The sequence below is a fragment of the Acyrthosiphon pisum genome, chromosome A1, assembly GCF_005508785.2.
Source record: "Acyrthosiphon pisum isolate AL4f chromosome A1, pea_aphid_22Mar2018_4r6ur, whole genome shotgun sequence".
Classification (NCBI taxonomy): domain Eukaryota; kingdom Metazoa; phylum Arthropoda; class Insecta; order Hemiptera; family Aphididae; genus Acyrthosiphon; species Acyrthosiphon pisum.
In genome coordinates this window covers 113,991,719-114,004,545 of record NC_042494.1, presented here as the reverse complement: position 1 = coordinate 114,004,545, position 12,827 = coordinate 113,991,719, and the positions used below count along the sequence as shown (strand labels likewise).

Below are 12,827 nucleotides of genomic sequence, written 5' to 3'. Positions count from 1 at the left end.
AATTTCGTCAAAATTCGATCTTTAAATGCTTATAAAAAAAAATTGTGCCTATGTATTTTTAATATTTTTCAACTGATATTGTAACAATATTTTCAAGCTTTTTTAATCAACAAATAAAATTTAATTGATATTTTTAGAAAAAAAACTAAAAAAAAATGGAAAATGAAAATGTCTCTAAACAATTCAAAATAAATCAAAATATTTTTAAAATGTTATCGTGTATAGAAAATGGAAATATAAACAACCATTGAAAATTTCATGTATCTACGGTCATTTGTTTTAAAGTTACACCAAAAACCAAATTCAATTTTGTGAAAAATCGATTTTGCGTAAAAATTCCCGTTTTTCCTTAATTTTTCTTTTGTTTTTCACGGCACTTTTGAAAATTACTGAAAATTATAAATGTTGACCTCCCCAATGCACCAACGATATTCACTTTCCAATCGAACAAGATACTGAAGTGGAAAATCGAAGCATTATTTCGACTACTTATCGTGTACACAGACACAAAAATAAAAAAAAAATAAAAAAAAAAAATAAAAAAAAAACACACACATCAATTTAAAATCAATACATTTATTGTTCCACTCAGAATCTAAAAAGGTGGGCAAGTGTATGTCGCTCTGCTGTACAATAGGTTACAAGCAGGTCATTGTATAATGATTTTTGGCCCTAAAAATAAAATTTTGTTGACATTTAGAGAAAAAAAAAACTAAAAAAATTGAAATTTGAAATTATCCGTAAACAGCTCAAAACGATCAAAATATTTTCAAAAAGTTAAATTGTATAGAAAATGAGAATATAAACATTCATTGAAAATTGCATGTATCTACAGTTATTCGTTTTTGAATAACAACAAAATAAGAAAATTGGTAAATGAGAAATTGAGTGAATATCCAATGTTGTTAAAATATAACTACAAACGCTTATAAAAATTTGATTTTCTTGTAGACATATTTTTTTTTGATAAATGTAGACAACATTTTTAGGAATGTTGTATTACGTTTTCAAATCTTAGAATTTATTATTTAAGATTTAAATTAAGATTTAAACTTAAAATGTTTATAAAAAAAAATATGATTAATGATTTTTAATATTTTTCAAACGCCATTGTAACAATATATTAGGAACCTTGTATTAAATGTTCAAGCTTTTTTTCCCAACTAATAAAATTTAATAGACATTCATAGAAAAAAAAACTAAATAGGTAAATTGGAAACTGATAATGTCTGTAAAAAGTTCAAAGCAAATCAAAATATTTTGAAAATTTCATCTTGCATAGAAAACGCTAATATAAACAACCAGTGAGAATTTAATTTATCTATGGTCATTTGTTTTAGAGTCATTGATTTTGTCGAAAACTGATTTTTCATAAAAATTCCCGTTTTTCTTTAATTTTTTTTTAGTTTTTCCCTGCGCTTTTTAAAACTATTAGGAATTTTTAATTTTGACTCCCCTAATGTACCAACTAGATTCACTTTCCTATCAGAAAAGATACACTTGAAGAAAATCTAAGCATTTTTACTGTTTTAAAAGGTGATGACACTCACAAATCGTGTACACAGAACCAAAAATAAATAAATAAATTAAAAAACACTCATCATTGTAAAATTAATGCATTCATTGCTCCTCTCAGAATCTAAAATTGTGTTAAAATATTTCAGTTTTTTAAGTAATTATTATAATCTGCTACTAAAATAGCTAAATGCGAGAATAGAATATTTTGTTTTAACGGGGTTTATTAACAGCTAAAAATTAGCCTTCCCTTTTCAAAAAATCTGAGCAGTGAGCACTCCAATGGGTACTATAATTGTTTCACGCATGAATGCATGATTTAAAAAAACAATCATTAATCGCATGACATATTATATAATGATATTGCGTACCACAGCTTTATTAATTATACGAAGAATAAGGAACGACGATGCGGTGGTAGTAGTGGCAACACTGGTTACCGGCGATTGATCCGCACTGGACCCGGCCAGTCTGGCGCCAACGTGACGACTGAAAGTCTGAAATCCTGACGGCACGCAGCATCCGCCAACGGTCCTTATCTTCTCGGCGCCCCAAAACCGTCTCCCTCCGCTGACGCCGGGGTGGCCGACGCCAACCGGCCGCCGAACCCTTTTCACCCGACGCCATCGATGCCGCCGTTGCGTCGCCACCACCGACACGGCGACACCACCGACCGCCACCGTCACCACCACTACGGCCCGGGACCACCGCCACGCGCTTCCGACCCATCCCCGTCGATGCACACCGGCACACCACCGTCTGTGTGGTGGGTGGGCGACACTGCGCGGGCACGGCGCACCGTGTAATGTGTATTCGACTAACGCGAGTGTTATTGATCGTTGCGGCGCTCCGTGCGATTGTACGCGTTCGTTGTCGTGTGCATTCGGTCATCGTTACACTTCGTACGCGGCGCGCACCCGCTTTTAATTCCATTACGCCTCGCTCAGTCTTCCACAAACCCTCTTGGTGCTCAGTTCAGTCCTCGACGCCGTTGTTGTCCACATCAAGTCATCCACACTGTCACACCGGTCTCACACGTACAACACCCTATTTTAATTTTTTTCTGTTTTTCCGTTTCCGTTTAATTTTCCGCGCGCGCAAAACACGACCACCCTAATTTTACTGATAATATGACAAGACGATAATAATAATATATTAATATACGAATAATAGTCAAACAATAAGTTAGATAGTCCTCCTTCGCCCACCGCCGAGACTCCAACGCTCCCGATAATATGCATTATGTCAGCTTTACGCGTCGTTCAATTGATTCTCCTCTCGGCCGGCATACGGTTCGCCGTGTGTCACTCGATGTTTGAGTCGCACGTCGTCGATCAAGGTAACGTGTTTTCTATAACTGTAAACACACGCAAATACATTAACTCATCCGACCACGGGTGTTGACGAAAATAAAATATTATTATCTATGCACCTATTATATCTGTCGATTCGTGAGATATGTTTGATATTCTTGGTTGTTATATTTGAAACCGACCGAGAATCGGACATATTTTACGGTCACAGAATACATCGACTGTTATTTACTTACAATTATTATCGTGTTGATAGTTAATTACATATGTGCTGACTACATATTTGTAAATTGTAACATGGGTAGCCTTAATATTATTTTACACTGTATTACGCATGCTACAGTAGTATTCATCAAATATATTATGAATTGTTAAAATAATATTGTAATATTTTTGGTAGAATATATTGTGACATTCAATGGATATTACTTAAACGAAACAAGGTACAATTACATATCGGCTGCATTAAGATCTTCAGGCGTTAACAATTGGAAAATTTTAGAAAGAAAAAATGCTGCCACCCAATATCCAAGTGATTTTGATGTTTTATTTGTAAATAAAAGCAAATAATTAGCTCTCTATATATATTTTTTTTAAATTGTATTATTATGAAATTGAATATTATACTCCCAATTTGTAAGTATCTACAATGTTTTTAGGTTGATGAATATTATTCCTTAAAAGCCTTAGATGCACTGACTGGTCATCCAGTAATTAAAAAAGTAACCCCACAACGATTAGTACAAAGATATTTAAATGAACACTTAAATGGAACTGAAAATAAAGTGCTCTTACATAGAAGAAGCCTTGGCCAAGTAATTACTTAAGTATACTCAGTGTTAATTGTGTAATTTAATTTGTTGACATTTGTTTGGATTCACTATAGTCATTTATATAATCATTATTTTTTTAGGATATAAAATTATGGCAAAAACTAAACAAACGATATAAAACTCGACACATACTTCGTGCTGTTCCTTCTCAAATAACCAAAATTCTCAAAGCTGATGTTTTATGGCGGTTAGGTATTACAGGTAGAGAATCACAAGTAAAAAGCTTTTTATTATTTTGTTGTTTATTTAATGTACCCAATATTAATTTAGGCAAGGGTGTGAAGGTAGCAATTTTTGACACTGGTTTGAGTAATTCTCATCCACATTTCAAAAGAGTATCTGAGAGAACTGATTGGACAGGGGATGGAGACTTGGATGATGGTCTTGGCCATGGTACATTTGTAGCGGGACTTATAGCGTCACACCGTGAATGTTTTGGGTTTGCCCCTGATGCAGATTTACATATTTTCAGAGTATTTACTAATAATCAAGTGAGAATCCAAAATATTGATGGGGTTGAAGAAAATAAATACTAACAAAAATATTATGCAGGTTTCGTATACATCATGGTTTTTAGATGCATTTAATTATGCTATTATGAAAAAAGTTCATGTTCTTAATTTGAGTATTGGTGGTCCTGATTTTATGGATCAACCTTTTGTTGACAAAGTTTGGGAATTAACTGCTAATGGAGTTATTATGATATCGGCTATTGGTAATGATGGACCTTTGTATGGGTGAGGCTTTATGTATTTTATTGATATGTATGGACGTGTTAAGATTTTTATTAAACATCAATATTTATTAAACATCGTTTTCAAGTACTCTGAATAATCCTGCTGATCAAATGGACGTTATTGGTGTGGGTGGGATAAGTTTTGATGATCATATAGCAAAATTTTCATCGCGAGGAATGACTACATGGGAATTACCACAGGGGTATATTTTTATAATGTGTATGTTCATAGAATGCATTTCCTCCAACTATCATTTTTCTTTTAGGTATGGCCGTTTGAAACCTGATATAGTTAGTTATGGCACAGATGTACATGGATCAAGTGTGAGTGGAGGATGTCGGACTCTCTCTGGCACTAGTGTTGCATCACCTGTGGTAGCTGGGGCTGTAACACTTTTAACTAGGTAGAAATAAAACAATTAAAAAAGCTCAGAAATAAAATAAAATAACTGTATATTACTACTATATGTTTAGTGGTATATTGGCCCAAGGTAAAGTAGTCAATCCTGCAAGTATGAAGCAAGCTCTTTTAGCCAGTTCTCAAAGATTACCAGGCGTCAATATGTTTGAACAAGGACATGGAAAGCTAGACCTTTTGAATGCTTACAAAGTATTGTCTAGCTACATACCACAAGTCAGTTTCAGCCCTAGGTAGATGAATAAATATTTAATAATTGCTATTTCTTTTTAAAAAAGAAAAATATGATTTGTATATTTAATTAAGATAGAATTATAGTAAGCAAAAAAATTTTAATTTCCCATAATAACTGTATGAGAGAAATTATGATAAACCATAAAAAGTATAATATTATTTTTACAAGATAATAAGTGTAATCTTGAATCATAATGCTAAACTGAAAAACAGACAAATTATGATAAATATCAAATGTGTCATATTTAAAAAATAGTACCCAATATTCAATACCAATCCAATTTATATTTCAAGTATTTAAACATCTTATTTTATATTTTGACATTAATAAATAAAAACTATTTAAAATAATCAGGTACATAATTAGTAATTGTGTTACCCAATTTAATTATAAATCATTAAAAATGAAACTTACTTCATCTAATATAAAGACTTCAATTTTTATTTGTTTTATCTTTAAAGTAAGTATCTTTTTAGTTTTTAGTAAGTTTAATTTTTTATGATACTAACAAAAATATTGTGGATGTATTTTGAAATCATTCAAATCATTAGACATTTGAAGATTTTATATGTCCTGCGAGTTTGGTAGGCCTGTGATGGGTGTATTCGCTGTATAGTGTATTGAGATATTCAATTTGAAAGTAATTATAAATAATGACATTCAAAGAATGAATAATCAATTAGATAAGCTTGATATAGGAATATGTATATTAAATATAATTTATAAACCTCATTTGAATTACTTATTTCACAGTTTCCCAGTAGATTATAGTTTTAAAATAAGTGGCAATTTGATAACATTTAAAAACAATAGGTTTTCTCGGAAAATAAAACACTAAATAACTTACGTTACACCTGTCTCCATTTTACAAACGCAAAACAGTTGAAAATTATACTTACTGAATAATTGATTTAACTCTGTTGTGTTTAATGTTAGAGTGAATTGATCTTTTATTAAATTTAAAAGTAGTAATATTATCTAATGAATCTCGAAAGTTTTTTTTTATACCTTAATTTTAAAGTGAGTTATGATCATTTTAAAATGCTGAGTGATAATCCAAATATGTTATATATATATATATATATATATATATATACCTACCAAAATTATTTAATATTTATGTACACCTTTGAAATATATTGTTTAAAATAAAAAATAAATGCTTATGACTCGCTTTAAAATCAAAAAAAAATCTATGAAATTCACTAGATAATATTTTTGTTTCTAAATCTAATGATAGGTCAATTCAATCTAATATTATAAATTAAAGGGTTAATTTGATCATTCAGGGAGTACATTATGCTATGTTTTGTGTTTCTAAGTTAAAGACAACAATTAATATGAGTATACAGTGGGATTCTCAGAAATTTTCAGTGGTGGGATGGTTGCGGATAATTTTTAGAAATATGTAAGGGGGCTATCGGAGCACAAAATACGGCCAATGAGGAGGGAGGGTTTAAACCTTATGACCCCCTCCACCGTGAGTATGCCCATGCGAGTACAGTACCCTCTTAACCTAATCATTAAACTATGTTTCACTATATAAATCAAAAATTATTCGAAAAAAATAGCTCTTTAAAAAGACTACAAAACATACAAACATACTTTTTCTTTCTAGAATTATTATCTGTATACATGTTCATTTAATTAAAAATTGAATTTTGTTCTTAAAATTATTATTAATTACTTTTTAATAAAGATTATGATTAGTAAAAAGATAAATGAAATAAATATTTATTCAAATTAATTAAAAGACAATGTGATTATAATAGCCATAGGCAGGGACATATAGAGCCCGTGCCCCACCCATTCGCTGTATTTTAGTAAAATTTAGGGAAGGAAGGTAATTATTTTTCTAAATAAATTATACATATAAATAGGCAAACAAATTGTGTAACCATAATCAAATTAATCATCTAAATATATTTGTACCTTTTTATAAATATGACTTAGGGCCGTTCTAACAATGTCCGGTTAAATGTCGATTAACGCTGACCGGCTGATAACAGATTTTATTACTGGCAGAATTCGGGCTTAAAGTTCATTGATAAAAAAAAATAATAATAGTTGACATTAATAAAACATGTTTCAGTAATAGTATAATACCAACAAATCTAAAATTTGTTTAACTTTGAATAGGTTTATCGTAATAGAATCAAATTTATAGATAATTCTAAAATAATAACAGATTGTATTAATATGCCAAGCTAAATATATAATAAAATAAACTGAATTATTGTTTTTGGTGGGAAGTTTGGAGTCTAACCTTATTATGTTAGTTTATAAATGATTTATAACTCTTATTTATAGTTATGTAGATTTGACGGAATGTCAATATATGTGGCCCTACTGCACTCAACCATTATATTATACTGGTATACCAGTCATTGTCAATGTCACTGTACTCAATGGTTTGGCAGTGTTTGGAAAAGTGGTTGATGTTCCTGTTTGGTATCCATATTCCCATGACAATGGACATTACTTAGATGTGACTATACGTTATTCTCAGACATTATGGCCTTGGTCAGGTTGGATGGCTATTGCACTATCTGTGTCACAAACTATACCTAAAGATTGGAGTGGAACTGTTGCTGGCCATATTGAACTCACAATCGAATCAGCGAATACCAATTACACAGTTAATTTGCCGTTAAGAGCTGCTATTATACCTCCTCCACCAAGAATAAGAAGAATCCTGTGGGATCAGTACCATAATTTAAGATACCCACCGGGGTATTTTCCAAGAGATAATTTGAATGTAAAAAATGACCCATTAGACTGGAATGCAGATCACATACATACAAATTTTAAGGTTAATACTTTATAGTTATACAATGAAAAATATTGTAAGCATGTGCTATAGTTTTTTTATTTATTATTTGTTAATCGTTTAGGGTTTATACCAACATTTACGTAGTTCTGGTTATTATGTTGAAGTATTGGGTGAACCGTATACATGCTTTAATGCTACCAACTATGGAGCATTGCTAGTTATAGATCCTGAAGAAGAGTTTTTCTCTGAAGAAATAGTAAAAATTGAGACTGACATTGCCAATTACAATTTATCAGTTATTATTTTTGCAGACTGGTATAATGTTTCTGTGATGAAAAAGGTGCATTATTATTCTATTAATATATTTTGTATGTACTTTGTTATATTTGTTATTTTTATTTTAAGATAAAATTTTTTGATGAAAACACCAAGCAATGGTGGATGCCAGTAACAGGAGGCTCAAACATTCCAGCTTTAAATGACTTGTTGGCTCCCTTTGGCATATCTCTAGGATCTAACGTTTATTATGGAGAATATGAAATGGGAGATAGAAAAGTACATTATTCTTCAGGTACTCATATAACATCATTTCCAAATGAAGGAATTGTTGTTGCTAAAACTTTAAAAAATCAAGGTAACTAAAATGTTTAATATGGTATGTAAATATTTTAATAATCTATATATATTATATACCATTATTAAACAAATATTGAAATATAGGTGAAGAAATTTTAGGAAGTGATAAAAGTGGACGAGAAGTTGATGTCCCCATTTTAGGCTTATATAAATCCTCAGGATATATTATTCTTTATGGTGATTCTAATTGTCTAGACAATAATCATATTGAAATTGGTAATTATTTCATTTATTTTTTAAAAACCCATAATTTTTATTCTCATAATTATTTTAATAGACTGTTATTGGATGTTGGATGCTATCATGGAATATATATCTACTGGTAAGCTACCACATGTTTTTCTTGAGGATAATGTGAAAATCAGCAAAAACAATACTACGCATTATTTAACTGAGCGTCTTGAACACAATGAATTACACAAGTTAGCTAATACAATTAAATATCCACGGACTATGATGTTCATTTTTCAAATTTTAACTCATTTCAGATACTCTAAAGTGATAAGAAAAAGTGATTCTGGTATTGTACAACTACCTATCCCATTGTGTGTCACAATTGATTTGGCTAAAACTGTTGTTCTTAATATTTCAGCAAACAGGTCATTAGCTATTAACATACACTTATGTAATAAACAATTTAATTTTTCATTGAATTTATTAATATGTTTAGTGATAATTACAAGCCTCAAAAATTGAAAACTGACCCCTCTTACAAGGATGAAAATGAGTATGTATGGTTGCAATCTCTAGCAGCCAGTTCAAAAGTTTCAAATGAGACATTAGCAATTGAAGGATTTTTCACTGGATTTTTCTTACCTATAACAACACTTGCAATTGTATTGTCTATAGTAGCTATTTTCATTTTATGGCGATATTATTGTTGGAGAGCAAAAGCTAAACAGGGTCTTATAGCCCTTGGTAAAAAAAAAACTGTTGGAGGAATCAAAAAAAGTTTTATGTATATGCTCAACCACAACAGTAGAATTCAATCTGCTAGAGGATATAATTTGTGATCTTAGCTTAAGTTTTACACTAAAATGTTTTGTTATCAAATATCATCGAACAAATATATTGAATATATTTTTAAAATTTATAAAAATAAAAATAATTTATTTTACTATTTTATATTATATATTTAATAGTTCATTTTTTATAAAACCTAAATTCAAAGTTATTAGTAAATACACGAGGGTAAAAATTAATATTATTGAGTATAATATATAATATTTAATATAGGTGGGAACACACTAAATGGTGGCCATCTACTATATAGTCTATACCTTTTTTTTCTGTACCTAATGTCTACCTTATACAGTGTAACAGAAAAACCTGCAAAATAACAATTGATAGGTACTAGTTTGTATGACAAAAATTATGAAAATTATATGGATGATAAATAATTTAAAAAATATACTTTTATTAGGAAAATCCCATAAAGTATAATTTGTAGAAAGTTATCAGTTATTAATTTATTACATTTCAAATTAATTTACTCCAAAAAAATATTGATATTTTAAAAATTTTAAAACATAAATAAGCGTTTTTACCATCAAAGTTTTAGTTAATTTTAAAATATTGATTATTTCGCTTCTTGAAATCAATTTGCTGGCGATCACTCGTGTTCCTCTCATCATTACCTATGTATTACAAATATATAACACAAACTAAAGTATAAAAATGTTAATAATATTGTGAAACATAATAATATTATGTATTATTTATCTACTAATAATTAGTATAGGGCCTCCACACGAGTTTTTCTTAGTGCGGCCCAGTAATCATTCGATATTAATTTAAATAAAATAAATAATAAAAAAAAAATTATTATATTATGTCTATACTATTTTGCACTATTCCACATATTTTGAATATGACAAATTGATCGATTTAAATAAAAAGTTTTTATTTTATTTATTTATTGATACAATGATAGATACCGATATATTATAATATATTATGAATAAATATGGAATAATACATACCTAACTACCTGTATAATAAACCTATACCATTGATTGTAAATGGCAATAGTGTTTTTAATTAATATATTAATTGTAGATACCTACTAATTTAAGTCACCCAGTGCCGGCGCTATGATTTTTGGGACCTGTGTCCGGTGTCCCTGTGCAATTTATGAAAGTGGCACCCCTCATCCAGTGAAGGATAAATCGCTGGTGTAAAAGGCACCAGGCACCATGGCCCTGACACTTAGATAAGTTTGGATCTCCGATAATATGCAGGATATCAAAACATTATAAACTAAAATAGTAAAAAGTACCTATGTATTGTTTTTTTTCGAATAGTGTTTTTGGATTTTTGATTTGAAAGTTTTTTTTTATTAAGTGCCAATAAAAATGTTTTCTAAAATAATAAATATACATAGGTACAAGTTTTTTAATAAAATAAATTACTATAATAGCAATATAAATACACCATAAATTAATATACCTAGTGGCTAGTACCTAATACAGATAGGTACATAATCGATATTCCATTTTCGTATGTTCAACACGTCATATACAAACTATGAGGTACCTAACTTGACACCTACAACCTACTGTACAGCGTTTATCTACTTTCCCCTTTTTTTAAATCATATTATTTGTTCAACACAAACTGCAGATAATAACTTATTATAATGACATAAAATCTAACTTCCCACAAAAAAATATGGTATATGTATATAAAAAATGGTTATAAAATATTACAAATATCTATATAATACTATAATAGAACACATTTTGGGTAGTTATAATTTAAAATTATAAATATTAAATAACGATTTTTTAAGTAGTTTTCGTTAGACGTTTTAAATTGTTGAGTTATTTTTTTATTATATGATGACGTCTACAATACTGTGTTTGGACTGCTGGAGCAGATTAACCATTTTCAAACTAAAACTAATAAAGAATCAGGTACCTAAGAAACTGAAATTCGTGCCTGTATAAGAACATTTATTTATACAGTATTAAAAATTTTAACATAGAAAAAGAAACGAACCAAAACTCTTGACAGTTAACATTGAGAAGATAATTTATTATTAATTGACATTTGACAATTTAGTGAGAAAAAAATTTAAAAATGTGTTAAAATAGAAGAACCAAATTCTATATGAATCATTACGTTAAATAAATGGGCATAACCGCATAAGTACTATGCAATATGCTACAATTTTTAATGGAGGGTCCAAAATGTTGTATAATAGGCAACTCCCCCCCAGAGTTCAAGATCCTGAACTGGACAATAGATAAAAGATAAACTGGACCCTCTCCCGCTAAGACCAATAAAAAAGCGTTTTTATTTTTTTGATATTACTTACGCCATAAGTTTTTTTGTTTCAAATTCCATTATTTTTGTGCTTTTCAAATTTGAGTAACTTTTTTTTTAGTTCCGATATCGAAAAAATAAAAACGTTATTTCATAGCCTAAAGTCCTCATTTTTACCTATGGGATGAAAATTTCGTTTTTCAGTTATATAGGATTTATATGCATTATTTGCTTGTTTTTTCGTGAAGTCCAAATTGATTGGTTATGATATATTTCCAGAATTTGGCTTATTGTCGATTAAATAGAACCAATTTTTTTTTACATTTTTTTGCATATTTTGAACATACTGCATTATATAGATTTTTGAGAATCTTGTTAATTTTGTTGATTTTAAAACTAAAATTATTAAATGTTTATAATATTGTTAATTTTAAATGGTATTTATTTAATGAACGTCTATATTTATTTGGTTATTTGTCGAACATTTTTACGTAATTTTTTTTTTTATTTTAAAGCTATTTAATCGTCCATATAAGTATCAACCAACATAGGTAACTCAATCAAACCAAAAATGTGCAAATTATTTTTAATAAATAAAAAAGGTAAACATTTAAAAATTAACCCGAAATGAATACTTAATTATTTGTACTTTATAGTAAATAGTAATACTTTTAAAAATACTAATTTTTGATAGAAAAATGTTTTATTTTTTTTCAATTTATTAAAAATAATTTGTAAATTTCTAGTTGAATTGCGTATGTTGGTTGATAGGACAATTAAATAGCTTTAAAATAAAAAAGGTGGGTAAGTGGATGTCGCTCTGCTGTACAGTAGGTTACAAGTGGGTCACTGTATATATAATGGATAGTATTAAATTTGAATTCAATGATATAATATCACTGTATAAGAAAAACGATTCCGAGCGGAGACGGTTTGTCAGTCTAGGTATTAGACATACCTATTATAGGTATACTTATCTATAGTATTAAAAAAACAATTATCTGTAATAGGTATCAATAATAAATTCCAAATTAATCATATCACAATATCCATTAGTTAACGCGTTATACATCAACAACAAACCGTGGTACTATCATAGAT

General features: G+C 29.2%; 1 protein-coding gene and 1 non-coding gene across 3 annotated transcripts; both read left to right on the top strand.

Annotated features, from left to right (window-relative positions):
- The first annotated feature begins 2,319 nt into the window (after positions 1–2,319).
- On the top strand, positions 2,320–9,567 carry LOC100167456 (membrane-bound transcription factor site-1 protease). Of its 2 annotated transcripts, none has more exons than XM_008187844.3 (16): positions 2,320–2,854; positions 3,229–3,360; positions 3,488–3,643; positions 3,742–3,862; positions 3,932–4,152; positions 4,214–4,398; positions 4,484–4,600; positions 4,664–4,801; positions 4,872–5,048; positions 7,361–7,862; positions 7,945–8,163; positions 8,229–8,457; positions 8,544–8,675; positions 8,737–8,881; positions 8,948–9,058; positions 9,130–9,567. In XM_008187844.3, the coding sequence occupies exons 2-16, from the start codon at positions 3,340–3,342 to the stop codon at positions 9,470–9,472; spliced, it is 2,817 nt and encodes a 938-aa protein (XP_008186066.1). In that variant the 5' UTR covers positions 2,320–2,854; positions 3,229–3,339; the 3' UTR covers positions 9,473–9,567. The 2 variants fall into 2 exon arrangements, with proteins under 2 accessions (XP_008186066.1, XP_001952397.1); XM_001952362.5 differs by having other exon boundaries at positions 2,321–2,854; positions 3,229–3,380.
- On the top strand, positions 2,964–3,031 carry Mir190 (microRNA mir-190). The gene has a single exon (NR_040119.1). It is a non-coding gene; the product is annotated as a microRNA mir-190 (primary transcript).
- Positions 9,568–12,827: the final 3,260 nt, after the last annotated feature.